Below are 24732 nucleotides of genomic sequence, written 5' to 3' on the forward strand. Positions count from 1 at the left end.
CACCAATCAGATATTATGTTCATGGTGATCTTCAATCCTTAAGGGTCGCGACCTTCTCAAGCTTTCTGCGACATTCTCATCTATCTCTTTCTTGGATTTTCCAGTTGGCAACACCCATCTTCTCAGCATCCTGTCTTACCCCAGTCTGTTCAATTCAGCTTTGGTCTGTCTTCTCGTTCCCACCGGTTTCGCTGTTGAGGTGCTATCTTAACAATTATAGAGTTGGAAAAGTTTAGGACCAACTACACAACTAAAAGACAAGAATATAGATTTTTTGAAAGAAAACTTACATACAGACTACAACGAAAAGTATTTGGCAAGGTAAAAAATTAAAAGACAATCATTGATTTCAGAACCCATAACACTGAAGAAAGACAAATAAAGAAACACCCCAATTTAAACAGTCATCATCAATGATGCTACGACCCTATAAGGGATCTCATGGAGCGTAGAGAGGCGCTCTTCGGTAGTTCACGTCGGCAAAGAAAATAGAAAAAGATAAGAGTGAAAAAAAAAGAGGGCACGGCCCGCCACTTAACTAATAAATATTTACTTTTTGATAACTACCCCAATGGAGAGTGTCCCCTCGAGATCGAGGGTTTAGTTCCAGTGTTGGCTAAACACTCCGTATGTAAAATGGGTAAACACTTCGATGCGTAGCTCCTTGAGGATGATTACTGGTGTAAGTAATCCCAGTCTATTCCAATTGCTCCCAATATTAAGTCATGTTCCATTACCACGTCAACAACGACTAACGAGTCGATGTCCCCATGTGAATGCATAAGGATCGTGGTCAACAGAAATTTACCGATCCACCAAGATATTGAGGATTCTTTACCGACCCCTTTCTAAAAAACCGCCAATAAAAACGACAAGTACTAGTTTATAAGAGACATTGAATATTACGAAAATATTAACATGTCTTGCATTACACAGTAGTCACCAGATTTTGATTTTTCTATTAAAGCATGGTCCATACTGAATAGGATCCGAATTAAACATCTTTGTATCTTACTGTCGATAGAAAGAAACCATTGAAGTCAATAGATTATATTTATAGACTTCAGGATCTACAAATTTATCGAAGAACGGGCGACCAAAATTCAAAATGAGATAGACAGTGTAACAGTTTTGAAAAATCAAACGTAGTAGAGCTCATATGTCACTCGGAGAGTGCGCGATGTCGTCTGCTAAAGTAATTATATAGAGAAAACTGTAAATTTCTTGCATACTTTTCTAGTATGAATTACTAGTAACAAGTAGAAAAGCACAAAACGATGTTAGGCTGGTTAGGTTATGTTTAATATGAGTGGGTGCTTAACTACACTTCCACTCGACCTAAGAGCTCTATTGTGACTCACAAAACGATTTGAATTTTACATGGAATATTTCTTTGTAAAATATTAGTAATTATAAAATGCACACACTTTTATCTTCCTTCAGTGCTAATTCCATAAAAATGCTTCTTGGATAATATGAAACTAGTGTTACAGTCGCCATTTGACTAGTTTGCTGGGTTTTGCATTTTGCGTTAATAAATGTTTGTGATTTATGGGTGTATACTGTCGAATTTTATACATTTTGACATTTTTAACCGATATTGTTACAATGATAACATGGCAGCGTTTTGGAGATGTTTTAAAGATGATATGCAGTTCAAGAATGACACATTTTGCAATTTTACATTTTTTGAATGAAATTTCAAGCCACTGGCTTATATTTTGTGCATACTTTCACTACATATTTTCCCGCAAATAATGTAGTCATAATTTCACGGTTCAAATTAAAGATGTGGAACGAATACATAAACTAAAAAGAGTAAATGAAACCATGCCTTCTTCCAAAAATCCAAGTTTCCCGCCGAAAAAATCAAATGTTCTGCCTATGTACGTAATAGAAAGTGTTATTGAACCTGCGCCTAAGCAGTTACGGTTATGTTATAAACGCAACCTGTAAGCATGAATGTAGGTACTGCCGGCTTTGAAACATCTGCACAGTGGTCGTTATATAGTCTAAAAACGAATGTATATCTATCTAATACAAAGTATCGTTTATGACTTTATATTTGGAATAAATAAACATGCCACTTAAGTTCCTCTTTTAAAAGTGTTTCGCCGACAACTTTTTTAAGTGTTATCAACAATGTAATGTAGTATGGGTAATAATCTCTGTTATTATAAGTAATGTAATGCTTGCGCTATACCAAAAAAACTTTTTCTTGCTACCAAAGCAAGATATCGAATGGTTTTAATATATACATTCAGAAATATTTTTTTCAGTTTCTATACAGCTGTTAAAATAAATCAAAGTTGGGCTATTTTTCCATTTTTACGATTTACAATGAGATCAATAAAATTTATCACTTCCATTGACCGGTCACTTTGGAATTTCCATTGTTACAACCTAATCTTTAACCTTTTCGCTGCTATGGGCGGATTAAAAAATCACAATGTTTTTGTCCCACTAGTGCTCTTGACGAGCATTTTCTAATTCGCTTTTTGCTAATACTGCTAGGAGCGCCTTTACTAGCACTGATGTAAAAGACTAAATAGGGTAAAATCTCGAAAAGTAATTGGACAAATTTCGATGGAGCCATCGATCACGTGATCGATTATAAGAATATACTCGTCACTAGAAATATGGCATTTGAGTTAGTGGTAAACAGATGTTCCTGTTTCACGTGTTTATTTTATTATAATTGTTTACGCTGATATTAGTGCAAATTAGCGTTTGTTTTTATTGGAGAAAATGTCAAACAAATCGTAAGTTAACAATATATTTTTGAAGCGAAGCTTCTATACTGGCGTTGTATTACTTTTTTCTCTATAGTTAACTGCTGAGACGAACGTCACGAAATTAGCGCCACGAGAAGAAGGCGTCACGGGTAGCGTCACAAAATAGCGGTTCTTCACATCGATTCACTAGTCTCTATCAATTCTTTTCTAGTCATCATATATTTAGGTATTCTAAGTAGGTTTAAATTAAAAACTGCGTGAAAAATAAATAAGAAACAGACATTAAATGAGTAAAAATGAAAAGAAAGTAAAAAATTAAAAGAATTAAAAGATTCGATTTGTAATGATTGTCAAAATTTAAAAGTCACAAATGCCATCCAATTAATAAAAATATTGAATCATCTGTTTAAATTATGACACTTCTCATTTTAAAATAATTTCACATATAATTATTATTTTTAAACATCTTATTTAGTTTATATAATAATTTACTATCAAATGATATTTATTTATATTTTAAATTAATTTAATTTTTGGTCTGAATTTGACAGGTCTGTCATACGTAAACAATGTATACTTAGTTAATACGTTAGCAGGTGGCGTTAGGAGCAAACATAATATATTGAAATATTTTAATATAGTATAATTTGTTTATATAATAAAATTACTTTATTTAATTTTAAAAAAATAGGAGAACATAGTATGAAGCTTCGCGCTAGCCTACTGTACCGACTACTGTATCATCTTTTATTTTATTTTTGTGTGGTTTTTAATGTGGAAAGAGCTTACAGGTCTTTCTGAGAGAGAATTGGAAAGTCTATTGTTAGAAAACGATGAAGAGGATTTATATTCGTAGTCTGGAAGTGATTCAGATGGTAACAGTGTGGAATGTGAGAATTTGCAACCTAACCGTGAGAAAAATTCGACTTGTAAGGGGTGTTTTGCTTGAACTGCAAGCACCAGTAAGTTCGCTAAACCTGTCAATCGAAAAGAAGCAGTTTTAGACGTTTTCGATCTTTTCTAATGTAAAAGTTTAAATTCAACTTTTTTAGGCGTATTTCAAATGCTTCTTATTTGTTGCCAAAACTTAAAATCGAAATTTCATGGAACTCGAACAATGGAAAATTTTATAGTGAACGGTCAATCTTGTTGATTTTATGAGAATCGTAAAAAATAACAACAACAAACAGTTGGGTGTTAGTGATATCTATAAGACCATGCAAAAAACGTCATTTCTCGCAACGTCCAGAAGCACCAGAAAATTTGTTGTGGGATTTTCCAAACAGACCAGGCCACCTAGGACTGAAAGGGTAAACACTGAGTGGATAATACTGAAAGGGTCTCCTCTAAAATAGCTCAAATTTTTTGATACCGGAGGTATCAGGGATGAATTAATTTTTCCCTTAGACATGGTGAGAAATTCAGTAGCATCGATTGAATAGGAAACAAATAGAAATTAGCTTTTCATTGTTTGTAGTTTTGCCTTAAAGATTAAAGTAAATATTTCTTTATTTACCATTTTCACTTTGTGTCACGAGCAGTTTCATGGTGTGGAACTTGCCGAGTAATTGGTACGCTTTACTCTTAGTTTTATTCTTAATTCTTTCACTCAATAAAAATGATCTTTCAAGTTCTATGTAGATATATCTGTAGATATAACTTTTATAGAGTGGAATGTTTGTTGTTTGATTGTAACTTGAAAGTGACAGTTTTACAGGTATTATTCTAGGCTCAGAAAATAGATATTTGTAATTTTCTTATTTTATGGATTATTGTATGTATGTATTAATGAATATAATCAATTATTTTATTGTTCACTCAAATAATACAGTATTATAATATCAAAAGTTTAGCGTTAAAATTCTATGCCGACTCTGTATTGAAGCAATATATTAGTATCATTATTAACGATTACACGAGAAATTAACAATAGTATCTAAATCTAAATATCTACAGTTTCAATTTCATTATCAGTACCACCAATCGACAGTAGAGAAAGTGCTCCAATTTTTATTTAGTTCAAACAACAAACGCAAGGAAAAAATCCGCAACTTTACTGCACTTCTTCTAGAAACGACAATATCCTTCCCTTCCTACTGATACGATGTTCGTCGAAGATGCGCGAGCCGATTCGAAGCATCTGTGTCATATCGGTGTACCGGTACAATCCGGAGAAAAAGTTGATTAGACGGATAAATTTCAGGAAGTAAGGGAATTTACTGTAACCTATCGGCAACACTGTGTTGAACAGAGACACGCGTGTCAACTGTTTACCAAACAACCTATATTTTAGAGGATAACCACAAAGCTGTTTACTTATATTGTAGCAAGATTGATATAGTTATTTTCATAATATGGTCTTCAAAGATTTTCTGTATTCAACGCTGCTGGAAGGATTAAAAAGATTTTTAAATATTTTTTAAATTTTGTTTTTTATCAGAAGTTTTTATTTTATTTTTATTAATTTTTTAGTAGGTATACTATACCATTATTCATATTGGATTTATATATTTATTTTTTCATATTGTATTTTCTTTTATGATATTCAATTAAAGAAATATTTTATACTTTTTGAAGAAAATATTTAAACCATGATCTAATCTCGATAAAGAAACGATTAAGATTGTTAAATATTAAAATAATATTTATTTAATAAATGAAAAGGCTAATATGTACGGGTGTAAGAACCCGACTATTTGTTGGAGTTGAAGCAGCAAAGATTTGCTTCTAAGAGCTAATTCAGGACTCCTTAAAATGTTATTTAATTTAGAACAGTTCTTATTCGATGCATTGTTTATTGTTGATTGATCATCATCATCATTCTGGCTTTACACCTGCGTGGGTCCTAGCCTCCTCCAGTCTAGGCTCTCCAGTCGTTCCTATCCATCGCCTGCCATCTCTGCCAAGCACGTATTCCCATGTTTTCATCGATGTTATCAAGGAACCTTGTTCTGGGTCTTCCTCTTCTTCTCTGACCAATGTTTCTATCAAGGAGCGTTTTTCTAGCTGGCTCATTTTGATGCATCTTCATTACATGCCCTATCCATCTCAGATCGGTTGTTGATTGATCGTTTATTGAAAGAATATAAAAATGTGTTTCTCATTAAAACACATTTGTAGCATCGTATCACTGAATTTATTAAGTATAATAATGTTTTTCAGTAAATACACATTCTTGATAAGATAACAAAAATAATCAACATCGTCAGTGTTTTTGTCCAGTTTTGCTGTAGGTGTATTTTACTTTGGTATTTTTTCTAAATGGATCTCTTCCAAATATTTACGGCGAACAATTACACTGCAGGTGTAGACAAGCTCTAAACTTAATTTTTACATAATGAGCAGAAGTTTTTTTAGAGAGACAAAAAGAGAAGAGAGATATGAAAGAAAGACTTCTTTGTATGTTAGGCCTTAAGGCCTGTTATTTCCGGTCTGTTTTAGCAGTATTTGCGATATTGACTGCCATCTATCTCTTCATCTTTTAGGGGGTCTGCCTTGTGGTATTTTACCTTCTGGTTTTTCATCTCTTCCTATTTGGGCAAGTCTCCTCTTCCCATTTTGTTAATGTGTTGGTTACATTCTCGTCTTGTTTGGCATCCCCATCTGACGATATCATGTAAGTACTATACACATGTCTCTGATTTGTATATTAGGGATTCTGTCTTAAGTTTTGCCTGCTATCGCCCTAAGTGTTTTTATTTCTGATTAAGTTAAGTTAAGGTTCTTAAGATTTTCTTTGTAATTGTTGTTTCTAATACGATATTTGCGTTCCCAGTTGAATTTCGATACTTATTCTATCATTTCTTCATTTACTACAATTTTGCATCTCACAAGGAAGTCTCTGTTAAAAATATCCGGAAACGCGGTCTCTTCGCTAGCTTTTCGAGCTATGGCGAAGGAGCTTCACTCAGATAATCTACTAACTCCTCATCGTGTTGCTCTGTGGAGATCTTCTGCCCTGTTGTAACTACCCAACCGTGCTATAGAGTAAGAATGATCCCATATTTCTTTTATTTTCCATATTAACATATGGCTCACGTTCAAATCTTGATCAATTGCTTTGTGTTTTTTTTGCGCGTCATTCTAATGCATTTTCGGCGCGTTTAATAGCTTTTTATTATATTTTTTAATACGGCCGAAATTTTTGACATTTAGCAAGTCTATAAGATACTGCGATTTTACAGTATTACAATGTAAAAAATGAATGTGTAAACTATTTCCAGCCGTACTTAGCTTCGAGAATAACTGCTCTAATCACTTGTTTAGCAACTTGTTCCTATAACGGGAACTATGTTGGAGATAGTGGAGTAATGAACTTTCCAAATCCATGACTTTGGGCGATAATTAGATTCTTGAATATTCTAAGGCCGGAGTGCTCGTTTAGTTAATGATTGATAGCACACACCAAAATACATTATTTCCTATGTATTCTTTAATACTCTCCCAAACTTGAGAGGTGTAAACGACCACATAAGTCGCATATTATATTGCGATAAAAAAAGGGGAAAGAATATAACAGCGATTAATGAAAGATAAAGTTACGAGGGACCACCCATCTAGACTCATTCTTGCCGATCCTAATGGGGTTAGATTATATATGCAAATTTAGCACGATTAATTGCAGAGAGCTGTTTCACCAGTTACGTCAAAAGAATTCTGTAATATTTTAGGAGTTATTATTTACCGCATTAGCACTTTATATACTCCTCCAAGTTTTAAAAATAGGGCTTTATTTTTTTTTTATTTAAGTAAAAACGGATACAATATAAAATAAAAGAAAATAAGTACGTTATTTTTACAAATTTTCAGTCAAATCCTCGTAACGATCTCGTGAATTTATATTACAGGATTTGGTACAGTAGCTCTGATTCTTTTTGTGTGTCTCTTATTGGTGTGGAATTATACACAACACTTTGCTTCACCAGTTTATTGCGACTCCACGATATATATTTAACTTATAGTATACACTTTACAATATTAAATTGCTCTTTGCTCTTGTCCAGAACGAGAGAGAGGAAACAATGATTTAAGCGACTTTACCACTTGAATAACTTGACTGTCTTTAAATACAATTAGTGGTAAGGGGGTGCGTGGGCTGGAGGGGTGTCAGGTATGCTGACGGATGATCTGGATTTTTAACACATATCAGGTAATATTTGAAATGCAGGTCTTGCAAGTCACTGTGGTGGCATTGCTCTAAATTGGAGTAGTGGCAAAAATAGCTATCTTAATTTTATTCACTGTCACCCTAAATAGTATGCTTTCTTCGGTTTTCCCTTACACACTATTTTGTAGCAATCTATATTTCGGACCTCTCATGTATAATTATATTTCAGTATATATCAATGATAAAATCAAATGCAATGCTGATTCTTAGTCGAAGTAGATGAAGATAAAAGCAACAAAACAAAAAATGTGCCGCGTAATAAATAGAAAAATAGGGAAACAAGAAACACTACGTAAAAACATTTGAAACTGAGTCAGTCGAATAGATAAATAACTTTATTATTACCCAAACCCACTGCACTGGATTGTTTGGAAAGTACTTAAGAGTGATATTTATTTTTAATTGTAAAAAATATTCGATCTCGAACTACATCACACCATCAAAAAATTTAAATTTTCGTCAACAAAGCAACTATCACCCAAATTGGGACCTCACGGGAGTCACAATACGAAAAACAATCCGTAATCTTTAAACATATGTATAGTTTGACAGTAAAAAGGATAAATGTGGCACATTTCAGGTAGGTATACATTCTTCGGCAAAACGTAATAATTGGTATAAAAGAGAAGTCTATGTTCCACCAGATTCAGGTATGCTAAACCATCTAACGAAATGCCGGCAATATCTCGTCCCGATAAACATTGATGATATGTAGAGGTGGGCGATATTTAAGAATCGTTCCCGTTTTTTTTAATCAATAGATCAAAATGAACTTTTTGTCTATTTTAATCTTGCTAAAAGCTAAAATCTTGAACTAGTAGGAAAGCCACGGAACAAATGTTTTTCTTACATTGCGTTGCATATTTACTTATTTCTTCATTAAAGAAAATTGTACACCTAAGCTAATTAATTAATCCTGTTACAAGCCTAAATAAGGTAAAATTGACAGTATATTATAGTTACTAACAATCAAACCATAGTAAATATAAAATATATAGAGTAAACTAGAGCACTCATATAAAACTACGACATTGAAAACATATATACATAAAAGTGGCACTCCTAATTAACCCTCCGGAAGTCGCGGCTGATCTGAGAGATACATTGAAAACATTTTTATAAATATTATGAAAGATGTGCATCGTATAATAATTCTACGGCAATGTCTAGCTTCACATTTATGTCTTAGGAGTGGGGAAACACACAACATCGGCTTTCAGGTAATTTCTATTCTAGCGGTTGAGAAGTGAACGTTTGTCGTAACCGAACAACAGTTGTATCTAACAGATACCGCGACCTCGCAGATTGAACCTATATTTTTTCGTGTTTATTTCGTTGTGGGATCTATATTATATTCAGGATGTCGAAAAAGGTATATAAGTTTAATGATCCAAAGAATGTTAAAGAGCTTCAGAGTATGTTTCTCGATTCTGACGACGGAAATGAAAGAAATGAGTTTGAAGACGAAAGTGGTGTGGACGAAATCGATTATGTCGAAGAGCGATCAGAAAACTTGGACAGCGAACAAGACATTTCTAGTGAGGAGAGCGAAGAGAACGCATATGAAAACTATTGTTTTCGGAAAAGACAAAGTAACAAAGTGGGGAAAAAGCCAGTTTACGGACATAAAATTAGGCGATAGAAACAAAATATTCTGTGTCAATCGCCTTTAGCAAGGAATACTGCAAAAAAAAATGCAAAAACTGAATATAAATTCTGGAGCTGTTTCGTGTCAGAATAACTTTAAGATTTAATTTTACATTATACAAATAAATATATAGACTATAAGTAGATACTCCAGATAAAGAGATGCTAAACAAACCGATAAAATAGAACTAAAATCATTTTTGGGCCTTTTGTATTTAGCTGACTTACACCGCAGTAATCGACTTAATTTGGAAGATTTATGGGCAACAGATGCTAGTGAAATTGAATTATTTAGACTTACGATGTCAATGCGAAGATTTAAAATTATTCACGACTATATAAAATTCGATCAGACACAAGACGACTCGACCAGATCTACTAAAGATTGATAAGTTGTCAGCTGTTAGACAAATCTTTTCACTATTTGTAGAAAATTGCAAAAAAGGATACTCTATGAGATAGTCTAAGTCTACTCCTATTCGTGATAATTATGGATGTTATTTAAAAATATAAAAAGAAAAACAAACTCATAACGGACAACCAGAGAAGGGTGCAACGACTACTATTGATATACGGACTGAGGAAATGGAAAGTTAAATGTAATCGTTATAAATGCAGGACTATGAAAATAGATTATCAGGAGAAGAATATTGTATATGAAACCCGAGTCTTTGTAAAGAACAAGAATTTAAGGTGGTGACAGTCTACTAGTACCTGGATATCATTATATAAAACGATGAAAGCTACACCTAGAAATTACAAATAATACAAGAAAGCATCGAGAAGATGAGAAGATACTATTCAATAAATAATACGAAAAATGGAAATCAATCAGGAAATTAAATTGCCTATATATAACGCAATCACAGTACCAACATTTCTATATTTAAATATAATCGAGAACATACTATAAAACATTATAGTAAAGGATGTTATAGAGGCTAAAGTACAAGAAAGAAGAAGAAAGGGTAGACCTAGAAACGGGTAGATGGAACAAATCCAGGAAATCGGGACCAAGAGAGACAACAGTGCAAAGATGAAGGAAATGGCAGAATACCGGAAGGCGGGAAAGAAAGTAGTAAAAAATGGAGAGACGCCAGCAAGATCCAACGCTCTTATAGGGCATAAGGAATGTGAGAAGAAAAAGCGATTCCAAGGACAAACATGCCAGAAAGAAAGAAATTTAAAAGTGGATTTTCATGCTTTGTTAAATCTTTTAATTTAAGCATTGTTCAAATTGTGCGACATAATTAACATAACTTGTAACAGACCTCTTTAAAATATCAGTCTTGTATTATTATATGAAAGTTTCATTTGTATTCCGTAATTATGATATTTCTTATCATTGACAACTTTGACTCCCAACAATATAGATAATAGAGGCTTTTATATTTCAATTAATTACAAATCTATAGTAATTAAACTGAAATGTAAATATGAAAATTAACCTTGTTATTGAAAAAACACAAATTACACAACAACAATAAAACAATAAAAAATGAACCAATGCCGGCTGCCCCAAATGCGCAAAACATCAATATTTGGCAACACCGATGAAGGCACACACGTGGGGAGAAGTGTACATACTTCGTAACTTGCAGCACACCGTTACAGAGAAAAAGATGCATGCGAATCGATGGCAAAATAAGCTCGACCCCTTCTACATGCCGAGCGGCAAACGTTTAGTGCTATCGTTAACATTGTAAATCAGTCGATAAAGCTGTTTGACTGGAGCCGGCAACGCAGCCGTCCGGCTGGTTGGTTATTTCGAGAGTTGAGACAACTGGATTGTCCTTCCTCTGATTCGCTGCCGCCACCGCCGCCGGTATTAATTGAATAGAGATGGACTAATGGTTTATCATACAACTGTTCCAAGACGTTAGACAAGTTAGAGAAAAATCGTATAGAAAAGTGCCATTTTTAATTGTTTTAAGTGTATGAAACATATTTTAATTTTCAATGCAAAAAGAATAAAAACACCGATCGACTCCTCTTCATCTAAGAGTGAATGAAAAAAGCTGCTTATCAATTTGTTAGAACAGATTGTAGCAAAACTTATCTTAGTTTATCAGTATCCTGAACGAGTAGTAGCTCGGTGAATTTTTAACAGTTGTTAGTTGTTTTTGTTCGTATACACTTGAGAATTTCCAATTTTTTTTATGGGCAATTTTTCTAGACGATGAATTGAGTAAAAACAATAAAAATTCAAAGGACGCTAATAAATTGTTTTGACCTATAGCAAACGCTTCATACAGAGATGTTTTTTACTACATCAAAAGTTTTTTAACTAAGACGGCTCTGGACATCATAAGTTTTTTCAAATCGGTCACATCTAAAGAGAGATTCTCCAAGAAAAGAAGAAATGTTGTTGAGCCAATGTATCATGAATTTTACGAAACGAAAATGCGCAAATAGGGAAACCGATAAAAAAATGTAAGGGATTACAACACATACAATAGACATGCTTGGTCGCACATGAAATACGGCCAACATGCTTAATGGTGACATTATCTCTGATTATGTGTGATTTATTTTTTACAAAAATACAGCAGAATGTACAGAACCTCCACTGATTAGATGGTGTCTAAAGAAGATATAATTTCGTAATCAAATTATTTTTACTAACATAAGAAACAGCACTAAACTTATCAGAGGCACGCGAAAGGTTTCCATTTTCGCACTAAACCTATTTTTGTATTGTTACCAATTGAGTTAAAGTAGTGTATGGTGCTGGCATTTTTTTAAAGCTTAATTCTTATATATCCATGTTCGATCAATCGGTGTTTTTCACTTTTCAAAAGGTTTTCATATTTTTCTTTCAGATGCCCTTCTTTTCATTTACTGCGGTAAACTAATTTGCCAAGTCGTAAGATCTTCAGAAAAGTTGCCTTCAAAAGTACAACTTTCCTCTTCAGACAAGTTGCCTTCAAAAGTATAACTTTCCTCAAACAATCGAAGCTCTCATTTTTTTCCAATACATTTTCTAATTTTAATTCCTGTATTTCCGAGAATTTTTTGACAATGAGCAGAAAAAGTATTTAAATGACACTTAGATCTAGTAAAAAACTCAAATTAACTTTTATGTACATAAGTTCTTTAGCAATGAGTACGTTATTTAAAAGTTCTTACTCTCAGTTACACATTGCGAGTCATTTTGAATATCTAACTCGACGTCTTTTTGGCATCAAAATGATTTTCGTAGAAAATTGCGGCTTTAATCCATGTTCCCAATCTTGTAATTACGGGCTCTGGAGGCAAGCTTACACCTGGTAATTTTTCTTTATAGAATTGCACACGTAAAGGTGCTTCCAAAAATACTTTTTTAAGCCTAATTTTACTTAAAACTTAGTTTATTTGGCGTTTCGATTTCCACTTCGGAAATCGTTTTCAAAATACAGAACAATAAAAAAAATTCGTTGATTTTATTATTATATCGAGGTATACAGCTAACCACCGGGAAGTTCTCGGTGATTTCAATTTTGTAAACAACCATTAATAGATATATTCAATAAACATTTTTCGTAAATTGCTAAAAGTATCCATTTTAATTATATATTTTTTGTTACAGATTGCGAGCAGGGCTCTTGGGAATCGGGCCTTTCCTACGAATGTCGATCGCTGCTTTTTAAGGCGCTTCATAATCTCATCGAACGCTGTCTACTATCGCGCGATTTTATCCGGATCGGAAAATGGTTTGTTCAGCCGTGCGGCGCACCTGTCAAAAGGACCGTCGACGGCTTAGGAGCTGGTCACACGGCATCAGAGGGCGTAAACGTAGGAAATGCTCATCTTAGTTTTTCGTTTGCCTTTTTCGTTCACGGTGAAAGCTCGGTGTGTGCATCCGTTGATGTGAGGCAACATCCACCGGTTAGGAGGTTATCGAGGTGGCATATTCAGCAGGCGCAGGCGTCAACGGCAGGGCTAAAAGGTTAGTTCAGTTTTTTTTTTTAATTGTAATGTATAAAAAAATAATTGGTTAGTGTATAGAATTGAACATCTATGAAATTTAGAGAATTCTTGATTCCTGAAGGAAACAACCACTGAAGAAGACAAAGGACTAGAGAAGACAAATGACTTAAACAAAAGTTTAATTTCCCAATAAAGGTGTACCATGTGGCTGCTTGTCGGTACATAAGACTTACGTAGCTACAAAAAATGGACAGCATAGATCCTTAATGTATAACAAGAAGATATTCAGTATACTGCTAAAATGGAAACATATTACATATAACAGAATGTACACTTCACAGCAGTTGGCCACGTAATACTGAAAACTACCTTTAAAATTGTTAAACTAAAGAGAGTAATTTAAAAAATTAAAAATTTCTGCAATGTAAATAATATTATCATCTTCTTTGTCCTTTTTTTTCAGTTATCTTAGCCCCATTTGGCCTATCAGGGACTCTAACTGGTCACAGCTTCAAATCACCTGAAGCCACGGCCCGCCTTTTGGACGATTGGAGCCAATTTTATCCCTTGGATAAAACCAATACCCTTACAGATAGCAGTGTTGTGGAAGTGATAGTAGGTGGTGTGAAAATGCGTTACCCCTCATGTTATGTCTTGGTGACAGATATGGATGAAAGTACTAATTCACCTGTGTTAACTGGATTACCTCCAGCAAGTCCGTCGACAGCAGCAATAGATGAAAGAGGCGAGAAGAGGGGAAGTAGTCCAGTGGCAATGGTACAAACACCTCCGCCCAGTCCTGTTAAAATCAGCAGCAGGGTAGTACAACCTGGACCGTATACTGTAAGTTCAAGCAATTTTTTTTTAATTCTTTTAATGTTTTTTGAGATTAAGCAGGTATTCAGTTTGTTTCAGGCATTTATTTTTCATAGATCACGTAAGATGTCTGTAGTTCACTACTTCTAAGGGGACATAAAAAAACTAATTGTCTCTGTTAATTCCAATGGTGTATACTAGTTTTGCTTTCACCAATTTTCCATACTGTTTGCAATTTTGTTCTTTCCCAGTACATGGTTATAATTTTGTTTCTTCAATGGTTCCTCGTATGATTCCCACATGTTCTCTATTATCCAGAATACATTGACAGCGTAGGTTTTATGTTCTCTAAATTTTGTCTGTAAAGATGCCATATAGATAAAGGTCCAGTTTATGGGTCAAAAAGGGAATATTATCTCTAAAGTTTTTTCTACCCTTTTTTTTTAACTATTTTGTATTTATTTATTTAGTGAAAAATGCTATTAAATTGTCCGTTTATGAACCCAATATACTTTCCATATGCATATTATAACCAATTGGCGCTGTGGCCAGAAGAAAGTAGGGATGACATACGAAATTTTACTCCTGATGGAACTCCAAAGGTTAAAAATTAGAACACACTCGGCAAACAAATAAATAAAGACATTAAAGAACCCCAAAGGGAATGGCTAAGGGAAAACTAAAGAAATAGAAAGATTAAAGGAAAAACTTTAAGAGAAGTCAATGGACACCTGGAGAAAATATGTAGAAGAAATCTTAAAAGATGCTCTAGAACTTTAACAATGCCGACAAAGGAAGAACAGGCCCTCCACTTATACTTGATGAAGAGAGAAACGTAGATACGTAGAATTAAGGACGGCAATGCAACAGATTCCGATAATTTTTACGCAAAATTTCAAAAATTAATGGACGACAAAGGAATAAAATGGCTCATCGATATTTAACGATATCTATAATACAGTTATTAGCTTCCGGTAATAGAAGATTCCGAAGCAGCTTCAAATCTGTCAAGACTTAGCCAGGAGACCACATTCTACTGGTGGGATTCTGGGATTATACCAAGTAAAACTCCAAAAAGTGCAAAACAGGAAATCACAAGTATACGATGTACGTATGCTAAAAGAAAGAACTTAATACGAACATGAGGTCAAATCCATGTTGAACGAGCAGATTCGAAACAAATGAAGAACAAACGATCAAACATATTACAGAAATAATCAAAATGTAAACGGAAACACTTAAAGGCGGATAAATGAATCAAGAAAAAATCATCGATGACATAATATGAGATCCTAAAGCTGATGGACAATAGAAGAAAAGCCAAAAATGACCAGATTAATATAACAAACGATAAATATAACAACAATAAGGAAAATCAGTGAAGCGAGAGAAAAAGAAGCAATGGAAAGATGCGAAGAAATTGAGACTACAGTTAAAACGCAACCAATGAAGAATCGACTAACAACCAGGAGATAAGAGCGCGCATCGGAAAAGTTAGATCCACCTTAAACTGGATGAGGGCCTTCTTCAAACGCCACAATCTTTTTACTGGTATAAAATTAAGAATCCTGCGATAGTACGTCTTATCTGTTCTGTTTTAGAATACTCTTGAGAATATTCAAGATTCCCTGGACTGATCGAATTACAAATGAGCAGATTCTCAGAAGAATGAAGAAAAACCGAGAGATACTGAATACCATCAAATCTCGAACGCTACAGTACTTCGAACTTACGTGAAATAAATGCAGATATTTTTCGGTGGCAGATTTTTAAGTCGTTTAAGATTTTCCGATGACATAGTTCTTGTAAGCAACAATACAGAGAAACTACTCTGCATGCTAAAGGAGCTTAAACAAGAATCTGTGAAAATCGATTCATATCTAATGCATTTCAGTGTGAGGTAATATTTCTTCTATTATCTTATACTGAAATGCATTGGTACTATTTACTATTTGTGCTCCAACGTGTAGCTCTCGCAACGGATCATACGCCCGTTTATTATCGCCCTTAAAGAATTTGGGTGAAAATGAACTTGTCCGTGTTCTTCTTCCTGTGTCACGGCGCTTCAGCGTTACGGTCACCGGTCTACACTCCTAGTATCCGAGACGAGCGTATCATGGAACTACTCTACTCTCATTCCACAGAACCAAGGTGATGTGGAACGTGCTGCGTCCCTGATACACCCTTTCCTCATTAAGGGCGTGGTGTTACGGCAAGTACCCACCTTGGGAGACTTAAGAGTGGTAGAGGAGAACTCCTCGGCGGCTACCTATCTACGTGCGAGGTCGATCCTCCACCTGCGTTCACCTTTCCGCCCCGAGGGAGATAACGGACGAGTGTGCGTACCGCAACACTACGGTACTACGGAGAGGGTCGAGCCCCGCGATGCTTCGTGCAACGCGCCACCTTCAAATGGTGTCGCACTCGTAGGGATTAGTGGATAATAGCTAACGGTCGTATGCCGAGAGGCCAGGAAGACCAGGGTCCTACTGACAATTTATTGTCGGGGGATACACGAATTTCAAAGATTTCCACCCAGATTTCAAAGGCTTCTAGTCTTTTGTGAAGTGTATTCGTTAATGTCCAATCTTCGACAACATATAAAAGAGTAGAGAGAACAACCACGTGTTTTTATGTATGTTTCTTTTGCAGCACCTATTTTAGTCCTTATCTCCTTGTTAATTCGTTTATACATTTCCACTTTTTGATTCTTAAATTGGCGACTTTTATCCATTAGATTAAAAATCTCATCGTTCATCCACTGTGGCTTTTTTCGATTGTTATCTTTTAAGTTTGGAATCGAGATATACTCGTTTTGATTTGGTTCCAATGGTCCCCGATGGATTCTTGTTGTTCGTTATTCTCAAAATTGCTCTCTAAATTGTTTGCAATCACCTACTGTTGTTTTTATTTCTGCCAACAACAGAATGTGGTCAGATGGAACATCGACACCAGGAAAAGTTTTCACAGATTTTTCTGCATTTCTGTAACGCTCACTGATGGTTATGGAGTCAATTTGGTTTCGTACGATATTACGAGAGGTATCAGCTGGAGATTTCCACATCTCCCTTTAGGTAGTGTTGTGAAATTTATTAAAAGGTTCAATATTTATAACACTTACGGATTTAATTTATTTCTTTATTTATATTAACTTATCTGACAATAATTTATTATATCCGTACGTAACAAATTCGCGAGCGCGGGTGTTGAGAATTAACTGTCCCTTCCAAATAAAATGTCCTTTATATATGCCATTGCCTTTACGCTAGAATCATCGAACAGCCTTCTCGATTAGCGGCGAAATTATAACGGTAAGGCAAACGGGTATTTTTACATCGGCTCGACCGTTTCTGGAAGGTCCCTTCAGGTAAATTTCTGCCGGCTAATAGAATACTCTCGTAAAATCTAAAACAGAACAGCATTAGTCATAATATGTACGGTTATTTTAGGCCAGGATAATTATCGTAACATTGCCCCCCTCTTAAAAGATGGTTCCTCCTGGAACCTTGCCGGGACTGGAACCGGAACTGTATGCTGGTATCGGCAACTGGACCCTCTTTTACAACTTCCAGTTGTATAAAAATGACAAGGGACGGTTTTCTCTCCGCACCAGTAACTATGCGGATTGCAACAGACTAACACCTGGACTTCGGTGTCTTTAAAGATCTCCTCCACCATATTTCGGATAACCCTCCAATCTAATTGGCGGCACTCCAACTTTGGCATGGCTAATTTTTGCACGTCGGACTCTAGTACGTGCTCTCTCAATTGAAGTAAGGCTTCCCACACATCTCGGTAGGTAGGTTGGTCACGGGCAGTGTCTTTTGTTACCAGGTAGAAAAGGTAACGTGATGCATCTTGGAGTTTCAAGGTTTTACCGGGAGCTGGCACCTGGCATTGAAGTTCTGCAACTCGACCACACTTCCTTCGAAAGACGGATGCCAACCCTGGTGCGTCTTTGATACTGGCCGGGATGGTAAGGGCCAGCGAGTAGTCATCGGGGAGCGCGAGTAGATCTTGCTTTTCTTCAGTGGTAACACCATGTCTTGCTTTACCGGTACCTCCATAGGCACCCATGAATTCCTTAAACGTGAGGTCAGACACGTCTTGGACTTGGTTTACTTCCACTTCTTCATCTACGTCGTGGTCACCTTCGAAAGACGCCAGCCGGTTATGGTGTACTATCATCGGCTTTCCCCTCGGAATCTTGCTTATTCGGTAGATGACATCGTTGATCTTCTCCATGATGATGTATGGACCTTCCCAAAGCTGCTGCAATTTGGGAGAACAACCTTTTCGCTTCTTGGGATTATACAGCCATACTTTGTCGTTCTTCTTAAAGCAACCCTTTTCGGCTTGTGTATCGTACCGTTTCTTCATTCGGTCGCTAGCGATCTGAAGGTGGGAACGGACCAACTCATGTACATCGTCCATTCTTCTTCGTAATTCGATCACATAATCTTCACCTGCTACATCTTCTCCAGGTCGACACCCAAATTCTAGATCACAAGGTAGTCGCATTTCGCGTCCGAATAGGACTCTGGCTGGTGTCTGGCCCGTTGATTCGTTAACAGCAGATCTGTAGGCCATTGTGAAGAACGGAAGGTATTGGTCCCAGTCTCGCTGATGATCGGACACCATCTTTGTCAAATACTTGCCAACTGTCCTATTCATTCGTTCTACCATACCATCCGATTGCGGATGATACGCGGTAGTTCTTGTTTTCTTCATGCCTAGTCTATCACATATTCCTTGGAATAGATCACTTTCAAAGTTCCTGCCTTGGTCACTATGGATCTCCAAAGGCACTCCAAATCGGCTGATATATTCTTGGATCAACTTATCTGCAACGGTGGCGGCCTTCTGGTCTGGAAGTGCGTAAATCTCGACCCACTTAGTGAAGTAATCCATTACTACCAACATGTACTTGCCCCCATTTTCAGTTTCTGGAAATGGCCCTGCAATGTCCAAAGCTATTCTTTCAAACGGGCTTCCAACATTATATTGTCTCATAGGAGCTCTCCTTTTCCGGTGAGGCCCGTTACTCGTAGCACACATAGTACATTTCTTACACCAGTCTTTTACGTCGTCGGAACTGTTCATCCCATAAAACCGTTCCCGAATTCGCTGAATGGTTTTCCTTACACCAAAATGCCCTCCCGATGGACTGTCGTGTAACTGACGAAGTACTTCGGCTATTCTGCTCTTTGGGATCACCAACTGTCTTCTTTTCTCTGAACCGTCATCATTTTCCAGGACTCGTTTGAGCAAGCCATCTTCGATGATAAATGAGTCCCACTGGGCCCAATACGTCTTAACTACTGAGCATAGGTTTGATATTTCCTGCCAAGGTGGTCGACGGTTTTCCTCTTTCCATTTTCGGATTTTCTGTATAACTGGATCTCTCTCTTGTTCTGCCCTTATCTTAGTAGGCGTCCAGTCGTCGTTGACAATCGTCGTTCTTAGCACTGCTGCTTCCTTGGATTCCGTTTTGTTGCAGTGGGAACACTCTGCTGGGCATGGCCTTCTGGAAAGAGAATCAGCGTTTCTGTGGCTAACTCCGGCCCGGTGCTCAATCTTAAAATCGTATTCTTGGAGTCGTTCGATCCACCTGGCTATCTGACCCTCTGGATTCTTAAACTGCATCAACCACTTAAGGGCGGCATGGTCGGTTCGGATTAGAAACTTTCTGCCATAGAGGTATTGATAGAAGTGCTCTACTGATTTAACTACTGCTAGAAGTTCTCTTCTCGTGACGCAATAATTCCGCTCAGGTTTTGAAAGAACTTTACTAAAATATCCGAGGACTCGTTCCTGTCCTCCTTGAATCTGAGACAGCACTCCTCCAATTCCCACATTACTTGCATCCGTATCTAAGATGAACTCTCCTTCTGGCAGTGGATACCCTAAAATTGGTGCTGTTATTAGATGTTTTTTTAAGGTCTCAAAGGCATTTTGGCAGTCTGTATCCCAGCGGTATTCTCTTGCTTCCTCTGTAAGTCGCGTTAATGGCTTAGCGATATCTGCAAACTTCTTAATAAACCTCCGGTAGTAAGTACATAGTCCAAGAAAACTTCTCACTTGATGTTTGTCAGTTGGTTTTGGCCATTCCTTAATGGAATCGATTTTTCCCTTATCCACGGCCACTCCTTCTTTACTGACTATATGACCCAGATAATTGACTTTACTTTGAAATAGCTGGCACTTCTTGGGGTTTAGCATCAATTGGACAGCTTTAAGTCGATTAAAAACGTTTTCTAAATTCCTCAAATGATCTTCGAATGTCTCCCCCAAGACGATTATGTCATCTAAATAAACCAGGCATGTTTTCCAAGATAACCCTCACAACACATTTTCCATAAGCCTCTCAAATGTCGCAGGAGCATTACAAAGTCCAAATGGCATAACGTTGAATTGCCACAATCCAGATCCTGTGGTGAAGGCTGTCTTTTCTTTATCGACTGGGTCCATTTCTACCTGCCAGTATCCAGACTTCAAATCTAAAGTAGAAAACAATTTACTTCCAGCCAATGTGTCCAATGTGTCATCGATCCGAGGCAGAGGATAACTATCTTTCTTGGTAACGTTGTTCAGCAAACGGTAATCCACACAGAACCTCGTCGTTCCGTCTTTCTTCTTAACCAGGACCACCGGAGAGACCCATGGGCTCGTAGAAGGTTCTATCACCCCGTCTTTCTTCATTTCCTGAACAATCGTTTCAGCTTCCTCTCTCTTCGCCTGTGGTAATCGTCGAGCTGTTTGACGAATTGGCTTAGCATTACCAGTATCAATTTTATGCTTAACAACGGTAGTTCTTCCCGTCTTTCCTCCTTTCGGTACGAAAATATCACGATACTGCCGCAGAAATTCCCTTAATTTCCTTTTCTCCATCTGATTTAGAGACTGTCCTGCAACTGCAACCATTTGGTCGAATTTGTCGTTGGAATTATCAGATGTTGTCGCCTGACGGATTATGGATGTCACAGGTACACAAGTTCCTACTTTTGTCTCTTTCTTTATGGTCACTGGGTAGTCGTTGACATTGATAAGTCTCACAGGAATTTCTTTAGCCGAAGTCACCAATTCCTTTCCAATTATGATTCCACGGCCAACCTCATCGTCGTGGTTCCAAGGCTCCATCATAACAGGTCTCCCTTCGTCCACAATTCCCTGTAGCCGCGCTACTATGATCGTTTCGCTTCTCGCAGGCACGACTGTATCTTCTATAATGGCTGCTTGCACAGTGTTGTCATTATGTGGATGGAGAAATACCTCCTCGTTGCCAACTTTGATTACCTTATTCTTAAAATCCAATTGGAATCCATGCATATTCATTACGTCCATTCCTAATATAACATCCTCTTCGATGTCAGCAACTATAACAGTATGGACGAACTTTTCTGCTCCAATTCCCAATTGTACCTGGATTTCTCCATGAATGTTGGCATTTTCACCTGTAGCGGTCCGAAGTCGCAACCTCGTTGGTAACAGTTTCTTACGGCTGTTTATAACTGTTGGACGTATAATGGTTCTGGTCGCTTCGGTATCCACCAACAACGTATGTCTTTTACCATTTATTTCTCCATCTACATATACACTATCTTCACGACATTTCAAAGAAGCTATTAGTATGAGAGCGTCTTTGGAAAAGTTCTGGGTCGAAGCTGCCCCTCTAAGGCTGACCCGTTCTAGTTTTCCTGATGGTGAGTTTCTTGATTTGCGTCGTACCTAGGGTGTTTACAGGAGCTTCGTACGTGTCCTATTTCGCCACAATTCCAGCATCTGATGGTCTTCGTTTTCTTATACGTCATGCTTTTCATCATATTAACGAGCTGGTCAAGTTTATCTTCATCTCCTTCCTCTTTTACAGTCCTAACTTTACTGTATCCGCCAGAGGCCTGCGTAGCTGACTCGTATTCGAGGGCGGCGGATAAGACATCAACCAGCGTCTTGTGACGAGCTAATCGTAGTGTTCTCTGCATTTCATGATCACGAAGACCATCAATAAACGTTTGAACGGCCAATTTTTCCATCATGTCTTCGGGAGCTGTTGGATAAGCATATCGTACTAATCTGGCGATATCTACCTCATATTCTTGAAGAGCCTCATCTTTCTTCTGTCTACGATTTTTAAGCTGCGACTGATATACATGCTCCAAATGTTCGTGGCCATATCGCATATTTAACCTCTTCTTCAGTTGTTCGAAATCATCGGTCTCCTCTACGGCTATGGTCTGAAGCACATCTAAGGCATCTCCTCGAAGAGCGATAGTCAGGTTTACCGCCTTTTCTTTTTCAGACCATCCATTTGCTCTTGCGGCTGATTCGAACTGTTTCATGTAGTTGTTCCATGACGATTTTCCATCGAAAGTTGGGACTTTCACATGGACAGAACCTCCACTTCCTTCAAATTTCGGCCGTATTTCCAACTTACATTTCGTCTCGTCTTCGTTTGCCTCTACTGTAATTGGATTGTTTCCTCTCTCTGCCGTCCCTGTTTCCTCCAGCTTCTTTTCCATCTCTTTCCATATCTTTTCTTCGAAGGCCAACATATCGGCAGCAACTTGGTTTTTTAACGAAGATATTCTATCGTCCAGGGCAGACATCTCAGAAGTGACTTTAGAGATTTCCGAAGAGATGTTAGCAGAGACTTTGCTTTCCAGCGAAGAAATCTCGTTAGAAACTTTGTTTTCTAATGAGGCGATGTCGCCGGAAACTTTTGAAATATCGCCAGAAACTTTGTTCTCTAATGATGCGATGTCACCAGAAACTTTGGCTACATCACCAGAAACTTTGGCTACATCACCAGAAACTTTGGCTACATCACCAGAAACTTTGGCTACATCAGAAGAAACTTTCGAAATATCGTCAGAAACTTTGTTTTCTAATTTCGAAATCGACGAGATAACAGCATCTTCAAATATATAAGTCTCTGGATCTAGTCCTTCTTCTAGCAAAGCGTTCTTTAGTCGTTGGACTAACTCAGCCTTTTTTCCGGTAGAAGCTAATTCTCTGTCTTCGAGATGTCTTCTTAAATTAGTCACTGTCAGCTCATAAATCGTCGTCATTTTCACAATTTATTTTATATTCACTTGTATTATTATTATAAGTCTAATTTATGTTCGATCTCACTTCTGGCACCATTTGTTGTGAAATTTATTAAAAGGTTCAATATTTATAACACTTACGGATTTAATTTATTTCTTTATTTATATTAACTTATCTGACAATAATTTATTATATCCGTACGTAACAAATTCGCGAGCGCGGGTGTTGAGAATTAACTGTCCCTTCCAAATAAAATGTCCTTTATATATGCCATTGCCTTTACGCTAGAATCATCGAACAGCCTTCTCGATTAGCGGCGAAATTATAACGGTAAGGCAAACGGGTATTTTTACATCGGCTCGACCGTTTCTGGAAGGTCCCTTCAGGTAAATTTCTGCCGGCTAATAGAATACTCTCGTAAAATCTAAAACAGAACAGCATTAGTCATAATATGTACGGTTATTTTAGGCCAGGATAATTATCGTAACAGTAGTTTGGAAAAGGTATTTATTATATATAGATTATTTTCTTTGCAAAAATCTGCGAAATAGTCTCCCCTTTCATTTTTATTGTCCAGTCCCAAATCTCAAATAATTTTACTTTGTCTGCCTTTTCCTATCATAGCATTAAGGTTACCGATCAGAATGGTTAGATCCCTAGTCTTGAGTTGGTCAGTGACAGTTTTTATATTTGCGCAGAACTTTTCAAGGTCTTCTAGTTCATTTTCCGGTATCGGTGCATACACTTGTCAATAGGATATTTAGTTCTGTTATCTATTTCCGCATTTGCGATAGATGTGTCTTTAAATTGTTTCATGTTGTTTGTAGTATTTAATGTTTTACTCTTCTACGATTTGATAATTGGATTTCAGAATAGATATTCAGTATACTTATTTGTGGTTACATAATATTTTTGCTTTCACTGATGCTACTAACTATTGTTTAATTTTGCAAAATGTTTTTTTTTTAATTCTTAGGTGTCAGTGGAACATTTTTCTTCCATGTCAAGAGAACAGACAGCCGCTACAATTTTACCAGAGCGAACGTGGCAGGAGTGCATACTGGGAGGCGGACAAAATACACAACCTGATAACAAAGAATTTAGTGGAAATTGGGATTTCATAGAACCAACAAGAAGAACAACTTGTGTGTGTTCAAAGTAAGTTCTTAATTTTTACTATTTAAATTTAGCTTCAAGGTTTTTTTTTTAAATTCAATGGTTTTTTAGAAAGAACTGAAAGCGGAATTGTAACAGTAGGTAATATAATCTTATAATAAACTATTTTGTTTTAATCTATATTAAATGGTAAATATTTAATAAACTGTAAAAAATAAGTGTATTAAAACACGACAGTTATCAGAATCCAAAATTAGATTACATACTTAAATAAGAAGCTTTTGAATAGGTAGA

At 36.6% G+C, this 24732-nt stretch overlaps 1 protein-coding gene across 2 annotated transcripts in view; it reads left to right on the plus strand.

The window, feature by feature from the left end:
• The window catches only part of skd (mediator complex subunit skuld), a 185262-nt gene that overhangs the window by 112164 nt on the left and 48366 nt on the right, over window positions 1-24732 (plus strand). For both annotated transcript variants that reach the window (XM_072541134.1, XM_072541136.1), the window contains exons 3-5: window positions 13118-13477; window positions 13922-14301; window positions 24299-24480. In XM_072541134.1, coding sequence (XP_072397235.1) covers window positions 13118-13477; window positions 13922-14301; window positions 24299-24480 — 922 coding nt within the window. The remainder of the gene's footprint in view (window positions 1-13117; window positions 13478-13921; window positions 14302-24298; window positions 24481-24732) is intronic.

This window comes from Diabrotica undecimpunctata, chromosome 8, assembly GCF_040954645.1.
Source record: "Diabrotica undecimpunctata isolate CICGRU chromosome 8, icDiaUnde3, whole genome shotgun sequence".
Taxonomy (NCBI): Eukaryota; Metazoa; Arthropoda; class Insecta; order Coleoptera; family Chrysomelidae; genus Diabrotica; species Diabrotica undecimpunctata.